At 42.4% G+C, this 24,284-nt stretch overlaps 1 protein-coding gene across 2 annotated transcripts in view; it reads right to left on the bottom strand.

Annotated features, from left to right (window-relative positions):
* Window positions 1-24,284, bottom strand: part of LOC139378765 (TBC1 domain family member 22B-like) — a 194,812-nt gene that overhangs the window by 66,503 nt on the left and 104,025 nt on the right. The window contains exons 11-12 of one of the 2 annotated variants that reach the window (XM_071121252.1): window positions 11,460-11,535; window positions 6,308-9,813 (exon numbers count right to left, since the gene is read on the bottom strand). In XM_071121252.1, the coding sequence (XP_070977353.1) occupies window positions 9,701-9,813; window positions 11,460-11,535 (189 nt within the window). In that variant the 3' untranslated portion in view covers window positions 6,308-9,700. Of the gene's footprint in view, window positions 1-6,307; window positions 9,814-11,459; window positions 11,536-24,284 lie in introns of those variants that run through there. The other variant, XM_071121251.1, reaches the window with a different exon arrangement.

The raw sequence follows: 24,284 nt of genomic DNA, 5'->3' as shown, positions 1-24,284 counted from the left end.
ATAGTGATTTTCTACTGAAATCTATATTCTGGTAATTCAACAATTTTTGTAAAAAAATGTTTTACTTACCCCATACAAGCCTTAATGTAGAGCCCTGAAAACATTATATTAATTAATTGACAACTTAGATCCTTCCTTCCTACGAGATGTATTCTAAATGCTCACCAGTCTGGTTTCATGCTGGTTTATAGCACCATCCCTAATGCAACATTGGTGTTAAACGATGTGGTAAAGGGTATGGATAAGAGAATACTGTTGACCACTCTTTATTGATTCAAAGATTGTCTCCAGTCGTTTGACATGTTTGACATGTGTCTGTGGACATTATGGATATTGTTTGGAATATAATATTTGTCTGCGTTGTCGTGAACGCTCTTTCCTGTGGATTTCTGAACATAACGCAACAAACAAACGTCAGTATTTTGGGTATAAAAATAATCTTTATGGAACAAAAGGAACATTTTATGTGTAACTGGGAGTCTCGTTAGTGAAAACATCCGAAGATCATCAAAGGTAAACTTTTTTTTGGATTGCTTTTCTGATTTTCGTGACCTAGCTACTTAATGCTTAGTGTACACAATGTTATGTTATGCTATCGATAAACTTACACAAACGCTTGGATTGCTTTCGCTGTAAAGCATAATTTCAAAATCTGAGACGACAGGTGGATTAACAAAAGGCTAAGCTGTGTTTTGCAATATTGCACTTGTGATTTCATGAATATGAATATTTTTTAGTAATATTATTTGACTGTGGCGCTATGCTATTCAGCGGTTGCTGATGACAATTATCCCGGTACCGGGATGGGTAGCGTCAAGAATTAAGAAGCAGTGCGGCTTGGTTGGGTTGTGTTTTGGAGGACGCATGGCTCTCGACCTTCGCCCCTCCCGAGTTTGTGCGGGAGTTGTAGCGATGAGACAAGACAGTAACTACCAGCAATTGGATACCACGAAATTGGGGAGAAAAAAACATTAAATAAATAAAAATAATTTTTTTCTGATGGTGTTAGCTTTTATTGATATTACGAAAGGTGTCCCACATTAGGTCCTGTGCTTTTTACTGTCCATATAAACAATCCTGTTCCATCTACAAAAAAAGAACAGACGCCTTGTATGCAGAATTATCATAATGCACTACTTATTATGGGCGATGGGTCCGGTACACATCACTGCATTCTGTATGAGAAAGTAGGCTCTAAAGTATAGTACTTCGATACCTTGCACTCTTTTTGGTTATAAAGCCTTTCTACATAAACTTAGACATACAAGATACTCTTTAAAGTATTTTGCTTTATTATGCGTTACTTCTTACATTATTATTATTATTATTAGCCCAGAAAATGTTTTGTGTTATTACATACAGCCAGGAAGAACTATTGGATATCAGAGCGTAGTAACTCACCAGCACTTTGACCAGGAATACGACTTTCCCGAATCAAATCCTTTGTTCATACCCCCCAGGGAAATTGAAGAGAATTATCTTTGGTTATAGTCACAGTCGTGTATATCCCCCCTCAAATAACTTCACTGGACTTTATGCAAACTGGAAACCACAAATCCTGAGGCCGCATGTATTGTAGCTGGGGACTTTAACAAAGCAAATTTGAGGAAAAGAATGCCAAAATGTTATCAACACATTGACTCGCGCTGCTAAAACAATCGACCACTGATACTACAACTTCCGGGATGCCTTGCAAGGCCCTCTCCCGCCATCCTTTTGGCAAATCTGATTTGGACTCCATTTTGCTACTCCCTTAATATAGGCAGAAACTCAAACAGGAAGTAACCATGCTAAGAACTATTCAACGCTGGTCTGACCAATCGGAATCCACGCTTCAAGATTGTTTTGATCACATGGACAGGGATATGTTCTGGGTAGCCTCCGAGAATAATAATATATTATTGACAAATATACTGATGGTGACTGAGTTTATCAGGAAGTGTATAGGAGATGTTGTACCCACTGTGACTATTAAAACCTACCCTAACCAGAAACTGTGGATAGATGGCAGCATTCGCGCAAAACTGAAAGCATGAACCATCGCATTTCACCATGGCAAGCTGACTGGGAATATGGCCGAATACAAACAGTGTAGTTATTTTCCCTCTGTACGGCAATGAAACAGGCAAAACATCAGTAATGAGTTAAACAGGATTTGCAATTCAATGTCTCAGCCACAAGACGAATGTGGTAGGATCTACAGACAATCACATACTACATACTACAAACTAGCCACGTCGGACACCGAGATCTTGCTTCCGGACAAGCTAAACACCTTCTTCGCCCGCTTTGAGGATAACACAGTGCCACCGACGCGGCTCGCTATCAAGGACTGTGGGCTCTCCTTCCCGTGGCCGACATGAGTAAGACATTTAAACGTGTTAACCCTCGCAAGGCGGCTGGCCCAGACGGCATCCCTAGCCGTGTTCTCAGAGCATGCGCAGAACAGCTGGCTTGAGTGTTAACTGACATATTAAATCTCTCCCTATCACAGTCTACTGTCCCCACATGATTCAAGATGTCCACCATTGTTCCTGTACCCAAGAAAGCCTAGGTAACTAAATGACTATCGCCCCGTAGTACTCACTTCTGTCATCATGAAGTGCTTTGAGAGACGATGCACAGACGATGCAATCACCATCGCACTGCATACTGCCCTATCCCATCTGGACAAGATGAATACCTATGTTAGAATGCTGTTCATTGACTATAGCCCAGCATACAACACCATAGTACCCTCAGAGCTCATCATTAAGCTTGAGGCCCAGGGTCTGAACACCACCCTGTGCAACTGAGTCCTGGACTTCCTGACGGGCCGCCCACAGGTAGGGAAGGTAGGAAAACACACCTCCACTTCGCTGATACTCAACACTGGGTCCCCACAAGGATGTGTGCTCCACCTGTACTCCAGGTTCACCCAAGACTGCATGGCCTACCACGCCTCCAACTCAATCATCAAGTTTGCAGGCGACACAACAGCTGTAGGCCTGATTACCAACAACGACAATACAGCCTACAGGGAGGAGGTGAGGAACCTGGGAGATTAGCGCCAGGAAAATAACCTCTCACCCAACATCAACAAAACAAAGAAGATAATCGTGGACTTCAAGAAACAGCAGAGGGAACATCCCTCTATGCATATCGACTGGACCACAGTGGAGAAGGTGGGAAAGCTTCAAGCTTATATATTTGTGTGTATTGTTGTTAAATTGTTATATTTGATCTGCTTTTAGGGTTTTTTGCAGCTTCCTTGTCCAAGGTTCTCAAAAAGGTTATGAATTGATGCCTCTAGGGCAATTCAAAAGGCTGATTGTTTTCTATGATTGTGTTTTGATTTGTGTATTGATGTGAATATTGATGTGCATTATTAATGTTTATGTGTGTTAATGCAGGGCTCAACTGAGAAACACACATTGGTCTCAGCATGACTCCCTGTTGAAAAAAAAGTATTAAAAAAATGTAGAGTATTTTCAAATATTTGCCAATACTTTCCATTCCCATATCAAAAAATATCAAAATACTTGCATCCAAATGTCTTTAAAAGTAGTTTAAAAATACCCTAAATAGTATTTGAACCCAGGACTCACGCGCACGAACGAACCCTGTGCAAAGTATTTAACCACAGCCAATTAACACATTGGATTTGTCACATTCGCCAAATACAACAGGTATTAACCTACAGTGAAATGCTTACTTACAAGCCCTTAACCAACAATGCAGTTTTAAGAAAAATACCAAAAGAAAAATAAACAAAAGTAACGAGCATCAGTAAAATGACAATAGCAAGGCTATATACAGGGGGTACTGGTACAGAGTCAACGTGCGGGGGCACCGGTTAGTCGAGGTAATTTATGTAATATATACATGTAGGTGGGGGAGTGCAATGCAAATAGTCTGGGTAGCCATTTGATTAGATGTTCAGAAGTCTTAAGGCTTGGGGGTAGAAGCTTTTTGGAAGCCTCTTGGACCTAGACTTGGCGCTCTGGTACCGCTTGCCGTGCGGAGGCAGAGAGAACAGTCCATGACTAACGTGGCTGGAGTCTGACCATTTTTAGGGCCTTCCTCTGATACCGCCTGGAATAGAGGTCCTGGATGGCAGGAAGCTTGGCCCCAGTGGAGTACTGGGCCGTACGCACTACCCTCTGTAGTGCCTTGCGGTCGGAGGCCGAGCAATTGCCATACCAGGCAGTGATGAAACTGCCTGTCGTTGGTGCAGCTGTAAAACCTTCTGGGGATCTGAGGACTCATGCCAAATCTTTTCAGTCTCCTGAGGGGGGATAGGTTTTGTCGTGCCCTCTTCACGACTGCCTTGGTGTGCTTGGACCATGTTAGTTTGTTGGTGATGTGGACACTAAGGAACTTGAAGATTTCAACCTGCTCCACCAGAGCAATGGTGAGAATGGGGGAGTGCTCGGTCCTCCTTTTCCTGTCTTCCACAATCATCTCCTTAGTCTTGATCACGTTGAGGTTGTTGTCCTGGCACCACACGGCTAGGTCTCTGACCACCTCCCTCGTCATTGTTGGTGATTAGGACTACCACTGTTGTGTCAATGGCAAACTTCATAATGGTGTTGGAGTCGTGCATGGCCGTGCAGTCATGAGCGAACAGGGAGTACAGGATTGGACTGAGCAGGCACCCAAAGTGCCAACGTGTTGAGGATCAGAGTGGCGGATGCGATGCCACTTACCCTTACCACCTGGGGGGCGGCCCGCCAGGAAGTCCAGGATCCAGTTGCAGAGGGAGATGTTTATTCCCAGGGTCCTTAGCTTAGTGATGAGCTTTGAGGGCACTATGGTGTTGAACGCTGAGCTGTAGTCAATGAATAGCAGTCTCAAACAGGTGTTAATTTTGTCCAGGTGTGAAAGGGCAGTGTGGAGTGCAATAGAGAAGGCATCATCTGTGGATCTGTTGGGGCGGTATGCAAATTGGAGTGGGTCTAGGGTTTCTGGGGTAATGGTGTTGATGTGAGCCATGGCCAGCCTTTCAAAGCACTCCATGGCTAAAGACATGAGTGCTATGGGTCGGTAGTCATTTAGGCAGGGATGAGAGAGCCTCGTATTTTCAACCCGACACCACACACACACACACACCAATTGATTAATGGACTGCTGAATGTATATTTTTTTCTCTTGCTTTGTTTGCTCTTTTCAGTATTATGTCTGTCTCTGATAAGCTACCCAGGAAAGGACTGAAAATAGCCCATATTAATATATGCAGCCTTAGAAATAAGGTTCATGAAATCAATAACTTGCTAACATCAGATAACATTCATATATTAGCCATTTCTGAGACTCACTTAGATAATTCATTTGATGATACAGCAGTAGCAATACAAAGCTATACCATCTATAGAAGATGCTTATTGGGGGGGTGTTGCTCTATATATTCAGACCCATATCCCTGTCATGCTTAGACAAGATCTTATGTCAAGTGTTTTTGAAGTGTTGTGGTTGCAGGTTCACTTGACACATCTGAAGCCTTTTCTTTTGGGTTGTAGCTATAGGCCATCAAGTGCTATATATATAATATGTGTGAAATGCTTGCTAGTGTATGTGATGTAAACAGAGAGATCTACTTTCTGGCGACCTGAATATTGACTGGGTTTCATCAAGCTGTCCGATGAAGAGGAAGCTTCTTACTGTAACCAGTGTCTGTAATCTGGTTCATGTTATTAATCAACCTAGCAGGGTGTTTACAAACACTACATGAAAAAGATAATCCACATGTACCGATCACATTTTTACTATTACTGTAGAACTTTGTTCTAAAGCTGTATCCGTATCCATTGGATGTAGTGATCACAACATTGTGGCTATATGCAGGAAAGCCAAAGTTCCAACAGCTGCGCCTAAAGTTGTATATAAGAGATCATACAACATATTTTGCTGCGACTCTTATGTGGATGATGTTAAAAATATCAGTTGGTCTGATGTGATTAATGAGGAGCATCAAGACGCTGCACTTGATTAATTTATTAAATCGTTTCTTCCAATTATTGATAAACTGTTAAGAAACTGACTGTTAGAACTGGTAAGGCTCCATAGCTTGAGGAATTTGAAAAACTGTATGGTTGAAAGAGATGGGGCAAAAGGAGTGGCTAATAAGTCTGGCTGCACATCTGACTGGCTTACTTACTGCAAATTGAGAAATATGTGACTAAACTCAACAAGAAGAAGAAACTGTATTATGAAGTCAAGCTCAATGATGTAAAGAATTATGAAAAAAAACTTGAGTACTTTGAATGAAACTATGGGCAGAAAGACAAATTCAACTCCATTCATCGAAAGCTTATTTATCACAAAACCATTTGATGTTGCCAATTATTTTAATGATATTTTCACTGGCAAAGTGGGCAAACTTAGGCAGGAAATGCCAACAATGAACAGTGAGCAATTGTATTCATGCAAAAAATAATAATAATAATGAAAGAATTGTGGTTTGAATTGTGTAAAGTAAGTTAGTGTGGGAGAGGTGGGGAAATGACTTATCGATCAATGGTGACAAATCTCCTGGCATTGACAACTTAGATGGAAAGCTACTGAGTATGGTAGCTGACTCTTTTGCCACTCCTCTGTGTCATATTTTCAATTTGAGCCTAGAGGGAAGTCTTTGTCCTTAGGCGTGGAGGGAAGCCAAAGTAATTCCGCTACCAAAGAGTGGTAAAGAGGCCTTTACTGGTTCTAACAGCATACCTATAAGTTTGCTGCCAGCTCTTTGCAAACTGTTAGAAAAAAATGGTTTTGACCAAATACAATGCTATTTCTCTGTAAACAAATTAACAACATACTTTCAGCAGAGAAGGGTACTCAACATGTACTGAACTGACACAAATGACTGGTGAATGGTTGAAAGAAATTGATAATAGGAGCTTTACTGGGAGCTTTACTGTTAGATTTCAGTGCAGCCTTTGATATTATTGACCATAGCCTGTTGTTGAAAAAACTTGTGTTATGGCTTTTCAACCTCTGCCATATCGTGGATTCAGAGCTATTTATCTAATAGAACTCGAAGAGTTTTCTTTAATTGAAGCTTTTCTAATGTCAAACATGTAAAGTGTGGTGTACCGTAGGGCAGCTCTCTAGGTCCTCTACTCTTTTCTATTTTTACCAATGACCTGCCACTGGCATTAAACAGAGAATGTGGGTCCATGTATGCTGATGATTCAACCATATACGCATCAGCAACCACAGCTAATGAAGTCACTGAAACCCTTAACAAAAAGTTGCAGTATGTTTTGGAATGGGTGGCCAGTAATAAACTCCTGAACATCTCTAAAACGAAGAGCATTGTATTTGGTACAAATCATTCCTTAAGTTCTAGACCTCAACTGAATCTGGTAATGAATTGTGTGGCTGTTGAACAAGTTGAAGAGACTAAATTACTTGGCATTACCTTAGATTGTAAACTGTCATGGTCAAAACATATAGATTCAATGGTTGTAAAGATGGGGAGAGGTCTGGCCATAATAAAGAGATGCTCAGCTTTTTTGACACCACACTCCAAAAAGCAGGTTCTGCAGGCTCTAGTTTTGTATAATCTTGATTATTGTCCAGTCGTGTGGTCCAGTGCTGCAAGGAAAGACCTAGTTAAGCTGCAGCTGGCCCAGAACAGAGCAGCGCATTCTGCTCTTCATTGTAATCAGAGGGCTGATATAAATACTGTGCATGCCAGTTTCTCTTGGCTAAAAGTTGAGGACAGACTGACTGCATCACTTCTTTTTATAAGAAACATTAATGCATTGAAAATCCCAAATTGTTTGCATAGTCAACTTACACACAGCTCTGAGACACACACTTATCCCACCAGGCATGCCACCAGGGTTTTTTCACAGTCCCCAAATCCAGAACAAATTCAAGAAAGCGTACAGTATTATATAGAGCCTTTTGCATGGAACTTCCTTCTATCTCATATTGCTCAAATAAACAGCAAACCTGGTATAAAAAAAGGCAAAGCAACACCTCACGGTACAACGCCTCTCCCCTATTTGACCTAGACAGTTTGTGTGTATGCATTGATATGTAAGCTAAAATAAATGTATGTAGATATGTTCTTGAGCTGTTCTTGTCTATTGATGTTCTTTATTATGTCATTCTGTATTACGTTTTATGTGAACCCCAGGAAGAGTAGCTGCTAATGGGGATACTAATAAAATACCAAATACCTTAGTGTTCTTGGGCACAGGGACTATGTTGGTCTGCTTGAAACATGTTGGTATTACAGACTCAGACAGGATGGTTGAAAATGTCACTGAAAACAATTGCCAGTGGGTCAGCGCATGCTCGGAGTACACATCCTGGTATTCCGTCTGGCCCTGCGGCCTTGTGAATGTTGACCTGTTTAAAGGTCTTACTCACATGGGGATCCTAATAAAATATCAAATACCTTAGTGCTCTTGTGCACAGAGTCTATGGTGGTCTGCATGTTATTGGGGTAGCGTAGTGGTTGGAGCGTTGGACTAGTAACCGGAAGGTTGCAAGTTCAAACCCCAGAGCTGACAAGGTACAAATCTGTCATTCTGCCCCTGAACAGGCAGTTAACCCACTGTTCCTAGGCCGTCATTGAAAATAAGAATTTGTTCTGAACTGACTTGCCTAGTTAAATAAAGGTAAAATAAAATTACAGAGAGTGTGATGTGTGATGTGATCACACAGTCGTCCGGAACAGCTGATGCTCTCATGCATGTTTCAGTGTTACTTGCCTCGAAGCGAGCATAGAAGTAATTTAGCTCGTCTGGTAGGCTCGTGTCACTGGGCAGCTCTCAGCTGTGCTTCCCTTTGTAGTCTCTAATAGTTTGCAAGCCCTGCCACATCCAACGAGCGTCGGAGCCGGTGTAGTACGATTGCATCCTAGTCCTGTATCGACGCTTTGCCTGTTTGATTGTTCGCCGGAGGGAATAGCGGGATTTCTTATAAGCTTCCGCTCCTTGAAAGCGGCAGCTCTACCCTTTAGCTCAGCGTAGATGTTGCCTGTAATCCATGGCATCTGGTTGGGGTATGTAATTTTTGCTTATAAGCAGGAATCAGGAGGATAGAATGATGGTCAGATTTGCCAAATGGAGGGCGAGGGAGAGTTTTGTACAAGTCTCTGTGGGTGGAGTAAAGGTGGTCTAGATCCCCCCCCCCCCCCCCCTGGTTGCACATTTAACATGCTGGTAGAAATGAGGAAAAATGGATTTAAGTTTCACAACATTGAAGTCCCTGGCCATTAGGAGCGCCGCCTCTGGATGAGCGTTTTCTTGTTTGCTTATGGCGGTATACAGCTCGTTGAATGCGGTCTTAGTGCCAGCATCGGTCTGTATGGTAGTATGTTGACAGCTACAAAAAGTAGAGGATGTAAACTCTCTAGGCAGATAGTGTGGTCTACAGCTTATCATGAGATACTCTACCTCAGGTGGGCAAAACCGTGAGACTTCCTTAGATATCGTGCACCAGCTGTTGATTACAAATATACATAGACCACCACTCCTTGTCTTGCCAGAGGCTGCTGTTCTATCCTGCCGATACAGTGTATAACCTGCTAGCTGTATGTTATTCATGTCATCGTTCAACCACGACTCGGTGAAACATAAGATATTACAGTTTTTAATGTCCCGTTGGTAGGATAAACGTGCTTTTAGTTCATCCAATTTATTATCCAGTGATTGTACGTTGGCCAATAGTACCGATGGCAAAGGCAGATTAGCCACTCGTCGGCGGATCCTCACAAGGCACCCTGATCTCCTTCCGCGATACCTTTTCCGTCGCTTTCTCCTGGAATGACGGGGATGGGGGCCTGTTCGGGTGTCTGGAGTAAATCTGGTCCGAAGGATTGCACTATATAGAGGATAGGGTGCCATTTTAATATCAGATGAATTAACACATTGGGATTCTTAGAAGAATTCCCAGGAGAAAATGTTTGTCCCTAATTACAATGAGTACAGAGTTTGCTTGTAGTGTTGGTTCTACCTATAAGGAGACCTGTGAACATATAAGTGTGCGCATGTATAGGTGTGTCTTTATGGTTCAAACCTTTAAGGAGCTGTGTGTTGAATTAATGAGCAATATGTTCAATTGTAAAAAAATAAATAAATTGAATAATAAAAAAAACATGTTTTTGTCATTTAGCAAACGGTCTTATCCAGAGCTACTTACAGGATCAATTAGGGTTAAATGCCTTGCTCAAGGCTACATCAACAGATTTGGCTCAGGGATTTGAACCAGCAACCTTTTGGTTACTTGCCCTTTTGGTTACTGTTACAAATCAACAGAGAAAAGGCCACCCAACAGCTGTTAAAAATATCACAGAAATAAATACCTGGCAAGGTATGGTTCATTAATCAGTATTTACCGGTAATTTACAGTAGACATGTACTGTAGGATCAAGAAAATGGAGAAGGCAACAAAACTGGAAACTCAAAATGATAAAGTAAGAGAAAAATAACTGAAGTTCTCAAGGAGGACTGGTAAAGTTCAATATCTGTTTAAGAACAGTCTCTTACTCCAGAGAGGGTAAATCTAACCTGCGACCTAAAGACATTTATCTAGTCCAAAAAGACCAACTCAATTTCCCTCCCTGCATAAATTTGGTTGTTAAATATAGCCAAGTCCAAACTGAGCAGAGACGTCAGGAAGAAAGAAAATATAAGACCGTTTTGGAATACAAATGCCTGGGTCTGGGCTGGATCTGGCAATAGGGTATAGCGCTAAGTCTGGTGTTGAATCTGGGTCTAGAACTGGGCTGACTGTGTGCAGTGCAGGGCTCGGTTTCTGTCCCTGTTCTGTAAGAAGATGTCCACTGAATCCTGATTACAACTCTCTAATATTAAGAAAGTATAGGAGTATAGGACTAGGACTAGAGTCTAGATCTGGTCCTGGTCTGGCTTTGTGCTGTGCAGGGACCGGTCTCCCTCCACCCTGGCCTTATCCTGCTCTGTGAGGAGATGGCGGGAGGAGAGGATGGCCAGTGAATTCTGATTACACCTCAGTAATTTAAAGTAATGAGAGGATCTCATGCTCTGGTGGCTCCTGCTTCCCCCCGGCGGACGAGACGCCAGCCAGCCACCACTCTTAAAAGCCACACTGACCCGCCACTGATTGGTGATGACACACAGCAGTCAGGGTCTGTGTGTGTGTGTGTGTGTGTGTGTGTGTGTCTGTGTCTGTGTGTGTATGTGTGTGTGTGTGTGTGCGCGCGTGATCACTCTGACAGAAGGACAGACTAATCATCATTCTGACAGACAGGAAGAGAGATATGGTCAGACAGACAAAGAGAGAGAGATATGATGCAGGGGTGTGCTCAGAGACAGGATTTCCCTTCTGGAAACCACACAGATCGAAAGAGGGAGATAGAAAGTGGGAGAGAACAAGCCAAGGGGAGGGAGGGGTGAGAAAGATGGAGAGGAAGAGGGAAAGGACCACAGGAGAGTAGAGGACCACAAGAGAGGACAGGAGAAAGAGTGAAAGGGAGAGAAAGCACTCACCATCGATCCTGCTGACCAACTCCTCCAGAGCCTTGACTTTTCTTTGGATCCCAGGCTGTGCAAATGTGTAGTTGTCCTTGATTGGAGAGAGAGCGAGAGAATGTGAGAGAGAGAGAGAGAGCAGAGAGAGTGAGAATGTGAGAGAGAAGAGAGTGTGTGAGAGAGAGCAGAGAGGAGAGAAAGAGAGAGATGAATTTCACAGTAAGGTGAGGCCTGCACTATTATTGATTTGACTTAAAAACAGAGTTGTACCAAACTGTAATTCAGTAAAGAAAAAGAGGATGTGTGTGAGGAATAGTAATGATGACATATGAACAAACATCTGTGTATACTAGCTGAGGGACACTGGCACACAGAGCATACACAGTCTCATCTCAAGGGCTAGCTACCACAGCTCGTGATCACCCTGTGGCCATTTTGAAGGGGGCGGACAGACAGACAGACAGAGAGACAGAGAGATGGGGAGAGGAAGAACAGGAGAGATCAGGAGTTGCGCTGTCCTCTCAACCAATAAACACATGCTGACAGGGGATTAAATGCAACATTTACAGTCTAAATGCAAATATCAGACAGCAGGGCTTGAAGGGTGGCTGAACTCACTGATTTGGCATCTGTTTTTCTCCTCCTCATTACTACATTTGACTGTTTTGAGACTAGAATGTATGTTTATAACTACAGTGCCTTGTGAAAGTATTCGGCCCCCTTGAACTTTGCGACCTTTTGCCACATTTCAGGCTTCAAACATAAAGATATAAAACTGTATTTTTTGTGTGAAGAATCAACAACAAGTGGGACACAATCATGAAGTGAAACGACATTTATTGGATATTTCAAACTTTTTTAACAAATCAAAAACTGAAAAATTGGGCGTGCAAAATTATTCAGCCCCCTTAAGTTAATACTTTGTAGCGCCACCTTTTGCTGCGATTACAGCTGTAAGTCGCTTGGGGTATGTCTCTATCAGTTTTGCACATCGAGAGACTGACATTTTTTCCCATTCCTCCTTGCAAAACAGCTCAAGCTCAGTGAGGTTGGATGGAGAGCATTTGTGAACAGCAGTTTTCAGTTCTTTCCACAGATTCTCGATTGGATTCAGGTCTGGACTTTGACTTGGCCATTCTAACACCTGGATATGTTTATTTTTGAACCATTCCATTGTAGATTTTGCTTTATGTTTTGGATCATTGTCTTGTTGGAAGACAAATCTCCGTCCCAGTCTCAGGTCTTTTGCAGACTCCATCAGGTTTTCTTCCAGAATGGTCCTGTATTTGGCTCCATCCATCTTCCCATCAATTTTAACCATCTTCCCTGTCGCTGCTGAAAAAAAGCAGGCCCAAACCATGATGCTGCCACCACCATGTTTGACAGTGGGGATGGTGTGTGTTCAGGGTGATGAGCTGTGCTGCTTTTACGCCAAACATAACGTTTTGCATTGTTGCCAAAAAGTTCAATTTTGGTTTCATCTGACCAGAGCACCTTCTTCCACATGTTTGGTGTGTCTCCCAGGTGGCTTGTGGCAAACTTTAAACGACACTTTTTATGGATATCTTTAAGAAATGGCTTTCTTCTTGCCACTCTTCCATAAAGGCCAGATTTGTGCAATATACGACTGATTGTTGTCCTATGGACAGAGTCTCCCACCTCAGCTGTAGATCTCTGTAGTTCATCCAGAGTGATCATGGGCCTCTTGGCTGCATCTTTGATCAGTCTTCTCCTTGTATGAGCTGAAAGTTTAGAGGGACGGCCAGGTCTTGGTAGATTTGCAGTGGTCTGATACTCCTTCCATTTCAATATTATCGCTTGCACAGTGCTCCTTGGGATGTTTAAAGCTTGGGAAATCTTTTTGTATCCAAATCCGGCTTTAAACTTCTTCACAACAGTATCTCGGACCTGCCTGGTGTGTTCCTTGTTCTTCATGATGCTCTCTGCGCTTTTAACGGACCTCTGAGACTATCACAGTGCAGGTGCATTTATACGGAGACTTGATTACACACAGGTGGATTGTATTTATCATCATTAGTCATTTAGGTCAACATTGGATCATTCAGAGATCCTCACTGAACTTCTGGAGGGAGTTTGCTGCACTGAAAGTAAAGGGGCTGAATAATTTTGCACGCCCAATCTTTCAGTTTTTGATTTGTTAAAAAAGTTTGAAATATCCAATAAATGTAATTCCACTTCATGATTGTGTCCCACTTGTTGTTGATTCTTCACAAAAAAATACAGTTTTATATCTTTATGTTTGAAGCCTGAAATGTGGCAAAAGGTCGCAAAGTTCAAGGGGGCCGAATACTTTCGCAAGGCACTGTATGTTGTGATGTGACAATCATTAACGTGATGACTGTTATTTACCTTATCAACTAACTATGTTTAAGTGTTATTTGATTAAATTAATAATGTAGCAATTAACTCATTAGGAATTTGGGGCACCATGGAAGAAGTTGTTAAACGAGTTACCTTCGCCCGAATTAAACTCAAAAGATATATAGATATCTTACATCAATAACAGTCCATTATTACCTCAATCTCACTCTGAACGTGGCATAATCCTTGGATCCGGAAGAACCCTAGCCCTTCTGAATATTCAGTACTAAACAAATTGATTTAAATAATTTATTTACCAACAAAATATTAACGAAGAATACACAAAATACACCTACATGAGATAAAAGTCCCTAGTGGACTAACAAGATATGACGGCTTGTTACACATGGAGAGGGAGGGGTAGGTAAAGTTCCCTCCTACTTAAATGGAACTTACGCTCAAAGGAATAATAATTTGCACATGAACCACCGCTCTTTCGGATAAGAAATGAAATATATATACCAGCATTCAAAAGTTTGGGGTCACTTAGAAATGTCCTTGTTTTTGAAGGAAAATATCATTTTTTGTCAATTAGAATACCATAAAATGTATCAGAAATACAGTGGAGACAGTAATTTACAACATTAACATTGTACCTTTATTTAACTAGGCAAGTCAGTTACGAACAAATTCTTATTTTCAATGACGGCCTAAGAACAGTGGGTTAACTGCCTTGTTAAGTGGCAGAACGACAGATTTTTACCTTGTAAGCTCGGGGATTCGATCTTGCAACCTTTCGGTTACTAGTCCAATACTGTAACTACTAGGCTATCTGCCACCCCATACATAGGCGTACAGAGGCCCATTATCAGCAACCATCATTCCTGTGTTCCAATGACAGTTGTTAGCTAATTTACAGTGGGGCAAAAAAGTATTTAGTCAGCCACCAATTGTGCAAGTTCTCCCACTTAAAAAGATGAGAGAGGCCTGTAATTTTCATCATAGGTACACTTCAACTATGACAGACAAAATGAGAAAAAAAATCTACCAGAAAATCACATTGTAGGATTTTTAATGAATTTATTTGCAAATTATGGTGGAAAATAAGTATTTGGTCACCTACAAACAAGCAAGATTTCTGGCTCTCACAGACCTGTAACTTATTCTTTAAGAGGCTCCTCTGTCCTCCACTCGTTACCTGTATTAATGGCACCTGTTTGAACTTGTTATCAGTATAAAAGACACCTGTCCACAACCTCAAACAGTCACACTCCAAACTCCACTACGGCCAAGACCAAAGAGCTGTCAAAGGACACCAGAAACAAAATTGTAGACCTGCACCAGGCTGGGAAGACTGAATCTGCAATAGGTAAGCAGCTTGGTTTGAAGAAATCAACTGTGGGAGCAATTATTAGGAAATGAAAGAAATACGACCCTGATAATTTCCCTTGATCTGGGGCTCCACGCAAGATCTCACCCCGTGGGGTCAAAATGATCACAAAAATCCCAGAACCACACGGGGGGACCTAGTGAATGACCTGCAGAGAGCTGGGACCAAAGTAACAAAGACTACCATCAGTAACACACTACGCCGCCAGGGACTCAAATCCTGCAGTGCCAGACGTGTCCCCCTGCTTAAGCCAGTACATGTCCAGGCCCGTCTGAAGTTTGCTAGAGAGCATTTGGATGATCCAGAAGAAGATTGGGAAAATGTCATATGGTCAGATGAAACCAAAATATAACTTTTTGGTAAAAACTCAACTCGTCATGTTTGGAGGACAAAGAATGCTGAGTTGCATCCAAAGAACACCATACCTACTGTGAAGCATGGGGGTGGAAACATTATGCTTTGGGGCTGTTTTTCTGCAAAGGGACCAGAACGACTGATCCGTGTAAAGGAAAGAATGAATTGGGCCATGTATCGTGAGATTTTGAGTGAAAACCTCCTTCCATCAGCAAGGGCATTGAAGATGAAACGTGGCTGGGTCTTTCAGCATGACAATGATCCCAAACACACCGCCCGGGCAACGAAGGAGTGGCTTCGTAAGAAGCATTTCAAGGTCCTGGAGTGGCCTAGGCAGTCTCCAGATCTCAACCCCATAGAAAATCTTTGGAGGGAGTTGAAAGTCCGTGTTGCCCAGCAACAGCCCCAAAACATCACTGCTCTAGAGGAGATCTGTATGGAGGAATGGGCCAAAATACCAGCAACAGTGTGTGAAAACCTTGTGAAGACTTACAGAAAACGTTTGACCTCTGTCATTGCCAACAAAGGGTATATAACAAAGTATTGAGATAAACTTTTGTTATTGACCAAATACTTATTTTCCAACATAATTTGCAAATAAATTCATTAAAAATCCTACAATGTGATTTTCTGGATTTTTTTTTCTCATTTTGGCTGTCATAGTTGAAGTGTACCTATGATGAAAATTACAGGCCTCTCTCATCTTTTTAAGTGGGAGAACTTGCACAATTGGTGGCTGACTAAATACTTTTTTGCCCCACTGTAAGTTAATAATTTCAAAAGGCTAATTGATCATTAGAAAACCCTTTTGCAATTATGTTAGCACAGCTGAAAAATGTTGTCCTGATTAAAGAAGCAATAAAACGGTCATTCTTTAGACTAGTTGCAAAAATCGCTGAAGTTGGAGACTTTTCTCCCTCACCAACTTCAAACATCTGCTATCTGAGCAGCTAACCGATCGCTGCAGCTGTACATAAACTATCAGCAGATAGCCCACCCATTTTTACCTACCTCATCCCCATACTGTTTTTATTTATTTACTTTTCTGCTCTTTTGCACACCAATATCTCTACCTGTACATGACCATCTGATCATTTATCACTCCAGTGTTAATCTGCAAAATTGTAATTATTCGCCTACCTCCTCATGCCTTTTGCACACAATGTATATAGACTCCCTTTTTTTCTACTGTGTTATTGACTTGTTAATTGTTTACTCCATGTGTAACTCGGTGTTGTCTGTTCACACTGCTATGCTTTATCTTGGCCAGGTCGCAGTTGCAAATGAGAACTTGTTCTCAACTAGCCTACCTGGTTAAATAAAGGTGAAATAAAAAATAAAAAATAAAAAAATAGTTGAGTATATGGAGAATCAGCATTTGTGGGTTCGATTACAGGCTCAAAATGGCCAGAAACAAAGCACGGTCTTCTGAAACTCGTCAGTCTATTCTTGTTTTGAGAAATGAAGGCTATTCCATGCGAGAAATTGCCAAGAAACGGAAGATCTCGTACAACGCTGTGTACTACTCCCTTCACAGAACAGCACAACAGCACTGCCTCTAATCAGAATAGAAAGAGGAGTGGGAGCCCCGGTGCACAATTGAGCAAGAGGACAAGTACATTAGTGTCTAGTTTGATAAAACAGACACCTCACAAGTCCTCAACTGGCAACTTCATTAAATAGTACCCGCAAAACACCCGTCTCAACGTCAACAGTGAAGGGGCAACTCCGGGACGCTGGCCTTCTAGCAGAGTTCCTCCGTCCAGTGTCTGTGTTTTTTTGCCCATCTTAATATTTTATTTTTATTGGCCAGTCTGAGATTTGGCTTTTTCTTTGCAACTCTGCCTAGAAGACCAGCATCCCAGAGTCGCCTCCTCACTGTTGACGTTGAGACTGGTGTTTTGCGGGTACTATTTAATGAAGCTGCCAGTTGAGGACTTGTGAGGCATCTGTTTCTCAAACTAAACACTAATGTACTTGTCCGAGTAGTACACAGCGTTGTATGAGATCTTCAGTTTCTTGGCAATTTCTCAGAACAAGAATAGACTGACGAGTTTCAGAAGAAAGTCTTTGTTTCTGGCCATTTTGAGCCTGTAATAAAATCGAACTATTTATCACATGCCCTGAATACAACAAGTGTGGACTTTACAGTGAAATGCTTACTTACAAGCCCGTAACCAACAGTGCAGTTCAAGAAGAGTTAAGAAAATATTTACCAAGTAAACAAAAATAAAAAGTAACACAATAAGAATAACCAGGCTATATACAGGGGGCACGGGTACCGATTCAGTGTGCGGGGGTACAGGTTAGTTGAACCCACAAATACTGATGCTCCAGATACTCAACTAGCCTGAAGTCCAGCTTTATTGGTTCTTTAATCAGTTTTCAGCTGTGCTAACATATTTGCAAAAGGGTTTTCTAATGATCAATTAGCCTTTTAAAATGATAAACTTGGAATAGCTAACACAGTGTGACATTGGAACACAGGAGTGATGGTTGCTGATAATTGTCCTCTGTACGCCTATGTAGATATTATTATTTTTTTTAAATCAGCTGTTACCAGCTACAATAGTCCACATTTACATTGTCTACACTGTATTTCTGATCAATTTCATGTTATTTTAATGGACAAAAAATGTGCTTTCCTTTCAAAAACAAGGACATTTCTAAGTGACCCTAAAACCTTTTAATTGTAGGGTATATTTACGCATAGCGGTCCTTGATTGCCGTCTCTCTGTTGAACCACTTTCTCAAAAAGGGTTTGGGTGTCCTATCCCACTTCATTGTGAGACTCGGCTGGTCTTGGAGTGTTTGTTAGGAGAGATACTTCAGATGTACCAACGGTTGTCTGAGAGGGATTCTTCCTTCCCACCTCATGTCTTCAGTCAAAGTTCTAGGACCACTTTTAGATGCACAGCCGCAGACTGAATGTTTCTGGTCTCTCTCTTCTTCACCCGTGTTGAGAGTTTCTGAGTTTCTTACCATTTAGTAGCGTGTAGCCCCGCTCCACACGGTCTATTCTTGTAGTTTTAACCATTTGTGACGTCCAGCTTACACCGTCCGTCTGCTTGGTCTCAAGGTTGATTATTCAGGTTCAGGCTCCCGACCATTTTACACGCCAGCAGCAAGCAGGCAGGCATGTTTTGGTCTCACCATTTTCAGCCGTGTAGCCACCGCTAAACGCTTTCTGCTCTGGTAGGTTCAACCATTCGTCTGTCTCACTGTCCGTCTACTTGGTCTAATGTAAATTTTGTTACCAAGGCTTTTATCCTCGGGTAAAATGGGGGCATTCCATTACGCCTACACAATGTCTGTGCTCACTTGGGCATGGTTACTGACTGACCAAAAGTTTATGACAAACAATTCTAATTTAGAAGACTAAAATCACATTTCTATTTTCACAAAGTATTCTCATATTTAATCACATATTTTATACAACATTTAGATGTAAACTTGATACATAGAAAGCGTACACGTCCAGAGTTAGTTACTTTGTTATACCACCCTTAACGACGTCACAAAATAATAAACAATATGGCATGATTATTCTTTAGATCCCCACCAACCATTCTTAACATTCCTATCTATTGAATATTGTTCCAAAGTTCATTCTTTGGCCGTTCGAGTTTTGGCGGCAAAGGTCTTCTGTTCACAAAGGCCTTTCTTTGGTGGATTTTTAAAATGTATTTAACCTTTATTTAACTAGGCAAGTCAGTTAAGAACAAATTCTTATTTACATTGATGGCCTACACCGGCCTAACCCGGACGACGCTAGGCCAATGGGTCTCCCAATCACGTCCGGTTGTGATATAGCCTGGATTCAAACCAGGGTGTCTGATGATCCCTCTAGCACTGAGAAGCAGTGCCTTAGACCGCTGCGCCTCTCGGGAGCCCAATACTGAAAGGCAGAGAGGGAAAGTTCCCTCCTACTTAAATTTACGATCCAGTGTTAATGTATCATGCACGGCACAGCCCCCCTTCCCCTCTTCTGTGGGAGAGAGGGGGTCTGGCTATCTTCAAACATTTGCCTAGCTGATGGGTCCTTTCATCCACTGTCTGGAGAGTCATGACAACTACTACCGATGCCACAAAGGCCGCTTTTCAACCAGAGAAGTCGTTTTTTGGTTCAGTTCCTCTTAAAGTACTGAGACTATTATACATCCATTGATGTCGCCTTTAGCCACAGTATGAATAGATGACAGCTCTTGAAGAGCTAATGATGTCTCCTTATAGCATAGTGAAGAGGGTATCCATCTAATGGGCACATGTACGATCAACTTTATATAACAAGCTCCATTTAGAGAGTGCATATGGGTGTGCTAATAACATAGGCGAACAGTAATTGGAAATTGAAAAGTCACATGTGTTTGAGGTTTGTCCTAATGTACAAATTGTCATTGGAAGTGGACTTAACATAGTGGAGCAAGTCACATGTACATACAATCCCAGTTTTGATCCTAATGTACATTTAAGTAATCAAATAATGTATTATTTGATTAAGGGCTTCGGGGACAAAAAGCAGCAACCTCACAACAGGCCTTGGATCAACCATGCATTTACGAAATTATAAATGATAAAATCATGGGCACTAAGTTTAAGTTACTACAAATGTTGTGTGTGTGTGTGTGTGTGTGAGACCGAGGGAGCGAGACCGAGGGAGCGAGACCCAGGGAGCGAGACCCAGGGAGCGAGACCCAGGGAGCGAGACCCAGGGAGCTACACCCAGGGAGCTACACCCAGGGAGCGAGACCCAGAGAGCGAGACCCAGGGAGCGAGACCGAGGGAGCTAGACCGAGGGAGCTAGACCGGGGGAGCTCGAGACATTTTAGACAGAGAGCGAGACAGAGAGCGAGAGACATTTTAGACAGAGAGCGTGAGACATTTTAGACAGAGAGCGCGAGACATTTTAGACAGAGAGCGCAAGACATTTTAGACAGAGAGCGCGAGACATTTTAGACAGAGAGCGCGAGACATTTTAGACAGAGAGCGCGAGACATTTTAGACAGAGAGCGCAAGACTTTTTAGACAGAGAGCGAGAGACATTAACCGATAAACAATTGCTGCCCGACCTTCAGGCTCAGCTGTGCATCCTGCAGTGAGCGTTCTGGTGCCTGAGTGTTGTGGCCATGAATACAGGAGTGCCTCTGGATACAACACACTACTGAGGGGAAGAGAGATGGAGAGATGGAGAAAGATAGAGAGGGTGGGGGGGCAGAGATAGAGAGCGAGAGAGATAGAAACCTTGGCCTACCATCACCTCTCCCTTCACTGTGACCTTCCAGTGCTACTGTACAGCCCAGCTATAAAGAAGCTACTTCAAGAAAATAATACACTATGTAAAATGTGACAAGGATTTCACGTAGGCTGACACATATAAATGATATTTCAATGGCTGGCATGGATTCAGGAGTACACAGCAGTACCGGGTCAAGGCATTTTCCTTTGTTTCTTCCTTACCTCGCTCCCTCCCTTGCTCCCTAGAGTTACCTCTACTCCTCATCTAACTCCATTCAGCAGGAGTCAGTCCATTTTCCTATAGTAGAGCTACAGGGCCAGACTAGACAGTAATCTCCCTAACCTAACCACATTAACAGTGAGTGTTCTGAATCCCCTGAAATCACTACAGTGAGATCATATCTAGTTTGATGGGCTACGGTCTGACTTATTGAGACTTTCTGGCTCCATCTGCACACGTGCAGTAGCCATGTCCCCGGGTCAAAAGACCATAATACGCTTAATCGCTCTCCCTCCCTCTTTCTCTGTCCCTAAATGCAATTACCTGTTAAGAGAGTGAGCAGTAGGCCAGTTTGAAGCATGCATTAAGACTAACCCAGAGCCCACAGGCACCAATAAGTACGTCAGCTTTAAGATCCCCTCCCTGCTTTAATGAAGTAGCTACTGTACCGGTCTCTCTGGTCCACTCTAAGCACTGCTTCATGCAGAGAGTCGTAAATAGGGAGGGCCTAACGGACACATGCACAAACTCTTAAACAGCTGCATCAAAGTGTCACCAAAAAAAAAAAAAAAAAACAACAGTAGGGTTGGCTAATAAGTCTTTCGTTTTTGGGTTATGCGCAGGTAAAACAATTGGGGTAATCTATAATTCCATATTTCCAAGGTATTAAATTAATTGTAATGACTGAAAATCTGACAGACTTTGGTTTTTAATGTGAAGATATGGCCAAATCGTATTAATATCTGCAGAATAAAGCAATGGGTTAGAAGAAGTCTACATAACCAACCCATAAAGTAAAATGCAAAATCCATGTATGGCCAGCTATGTAAACTCTAAACACTGATTTATCCTGCAACAGATGTTGTTGAATTAGTAATATAATGTTTTGTCTTATGGGGAATGTAATCTAAAAGTAACTGAAAGTAATCTGATTACATTACTGAGTTTGGGTAGTCCAAAAGTTACCTTACCGATTACAATTGTGGACAGGTAACTAGTAACTGTAACAGGCTAAGCATGCTTAATACCTGGCCTACTGCAGAGCACTGGGGAAGTACGGAGTGAGGCCACAGCGCAAGTGTAAGGATTATGGTACACTTAACCTGACCCATAGCACTCAGATGATACCCTGTGATCTAAACTGTCCAGCTCAGTATGAAGACAGTGTGATGCTGTCTCTCATATCTGATTCTTCCCCTCCCTATAGCACTCTCTCACTTTATATCCCAATGCCCCAGGGCAGTGAATGGGGACACTACCCTGTGTATGTGGGGTTCCGTCTTTCGGATGGGACGTTAAACGGGTGTCCTGACTCTCTGAGGTCATTAAAGATCCCATGGCACTTAACGTAAGAGTAGGGGTGTTAACCCCGGTGTCCTGGCTAAATTCCCAATCTGGCCCTCAAACCATCACGGTCACCTAATAATCCCCAGTTTACAATTGGCTCATTCATCCACCTCCTCTCCCCTGTAACTATTCCCCAGGTCGTTGCTGCAAATGAGAATGTGTTCTCAGTCAACTTACCTTGTAAAATAACGAATAAAAATAAATAAATCTATTGCCCTCTCTCTCTCTGTACTGCCCTCACTCTCTGTACTGCCCTCGCTCTCAATCACACTCTCTCCATCCCTTTCTCCATCACACCATCCCTCGCTTCTTCTTCTCTCTTCCTCCCTTTCTCGCTCCCCATATCTCCACAAAGCCATATTGTCTGTGATAAAGTATTTGACCGTAGCTTTGATCCTCTGAGGCAATGGCAGGAAATTTCACATTCCACACTTTGTTCTTCTTCTTTTATTTTCTCGCTGTTCTGTTATTCTCAACTAAAAACTGAGCCATTGGGTCACTGTCTGTCTCTGTCACGTCTCTGCCCTCACCAACAATGACAACTATTCCCTTTTTCATCCCAGGAATGACAAGACTCTCACGATCGATGCATGGCTAATGAGGTTTTCAGGGCAGCCATTTCTTCCCCTTTCTATTCTGTTAGTGGCTAAACAATGTAAAACACAATCTTTGGAGACTGAGGCTATTTATTGTGTGTGTCGGCGCCTATCAACAAAGTGAACAACATAGAAAGTGTGCCTGGCTGTCTGTCTGTCTGTCTGTCGCTGGAGGCGTCTGCTACAGAGATGACAGCTACAGATAACCCTGAGTCACAATAGACCTGCTGAACACCGGGTTGTATGCACACACACACACACCCCTACAAACACACAGGAGGCGTGTTGAGGAGGACAAAGCCATATTGACGCACCTCCATCAACCTTCTCTCCATCTATCGCTCCCTCTGCTGACTGGCAGATGGCTGTGTGTGTGTGTGTGTGTGTGTGTGTATGTGTGTGTGTATGTTCAGGGATAACCTGGCTCCTCACTGTGTGGGAACAATCAGCAATCATGGGCTTAACTGAAAAAGATCTCACTCACACTGAGAACCTGTCCTCTTCTCTTCTCCCCCTACCTCTCTAAATCTAGGACTCATTGATTGTGAGTGCTCTCACATATTTTAACGGGGTCTGCAAGGTACTTAAATGTGCATGTGAATGGGGTCTTATAGTTTGAGTATTTGTTAGATGTGTCAGCAAAAGGACTGAATAGAGAGTGTGAGTGCTGGCTGTGTGTGTGTGTGTGTCAGAAACAAGGAGAATATGAGTGACAGGCCTCTCTATCAGCTGTGTGATTGAGTAGCTAGCGGAGCTGAAAAAGAGGCATCTAGCTGTCAATAAAAAGGTAGGGGAGAGAGCCGCAGTCAGCCAGAAAAACTCCCTCTTCCCCCTGCCTCCCCAGGTCCCCATCACTCCCTCCCCGTCTCATTCCATTCTCTCAGTCTCTCCTGCCTCTGCCTCCCTCCTGCCTGCCACTCTCCCTCCCCCCTCCCTCAACCTGAGTCTCGCTCCCAATGTTTCTCCTTACATCCCCATTGTTTCATTATCCTACCTAAATTTAGAATTGGCCGAGCTGCACATTTTTACATGGTCACCTCCTATTTTTAGGAGGCTAAAACCAGGATTTGGTCAAACAGAAAAGTAAATTATCCCCATGATTCTTATAATGAAAGTGTCTGCCTGCTATGAGAGGGAAAAAAAGTGGTTCTGATTGTATAACATTTTAAAATCCAATATCGGGGAAAACACAGCGATCCTGTTGTCACAGTTAAGGAGGTTCTCAGCTTTCTGTACTTTAAAAAGAATCAACTCAATTTTGAGCTCAATAGCAACTATTTTACAACCAAGACATTTGATATGGCTTTGAGATAGAGTGTGATAAATGCCTATTGGCCATTGCGATTGCATAGGCCTCATTGGGTGGTAGGCTACAACTG

Source organism: Oncorhynchus clarkii, chromosome 21, assembly GCF_045791955.1.
Source record: "Oncorhynchus clarkii lewisi isolate Uvic-CL-2024 chromosome 21, UVic_Ocla_1.0, whole genome shotgun sequence".
Taxonomy (NCBI): Eukaryota; Metazoa; Chordata; class Actinopteri; order Salmoniformes; family Salmonidae; genus Oncorhynchus; species Oncorhynchus clarkii.
Note: the sequence above shows the minus strand (reverse complement) of the source record. Positions and strands in the feature narration are given on the sequence as shown.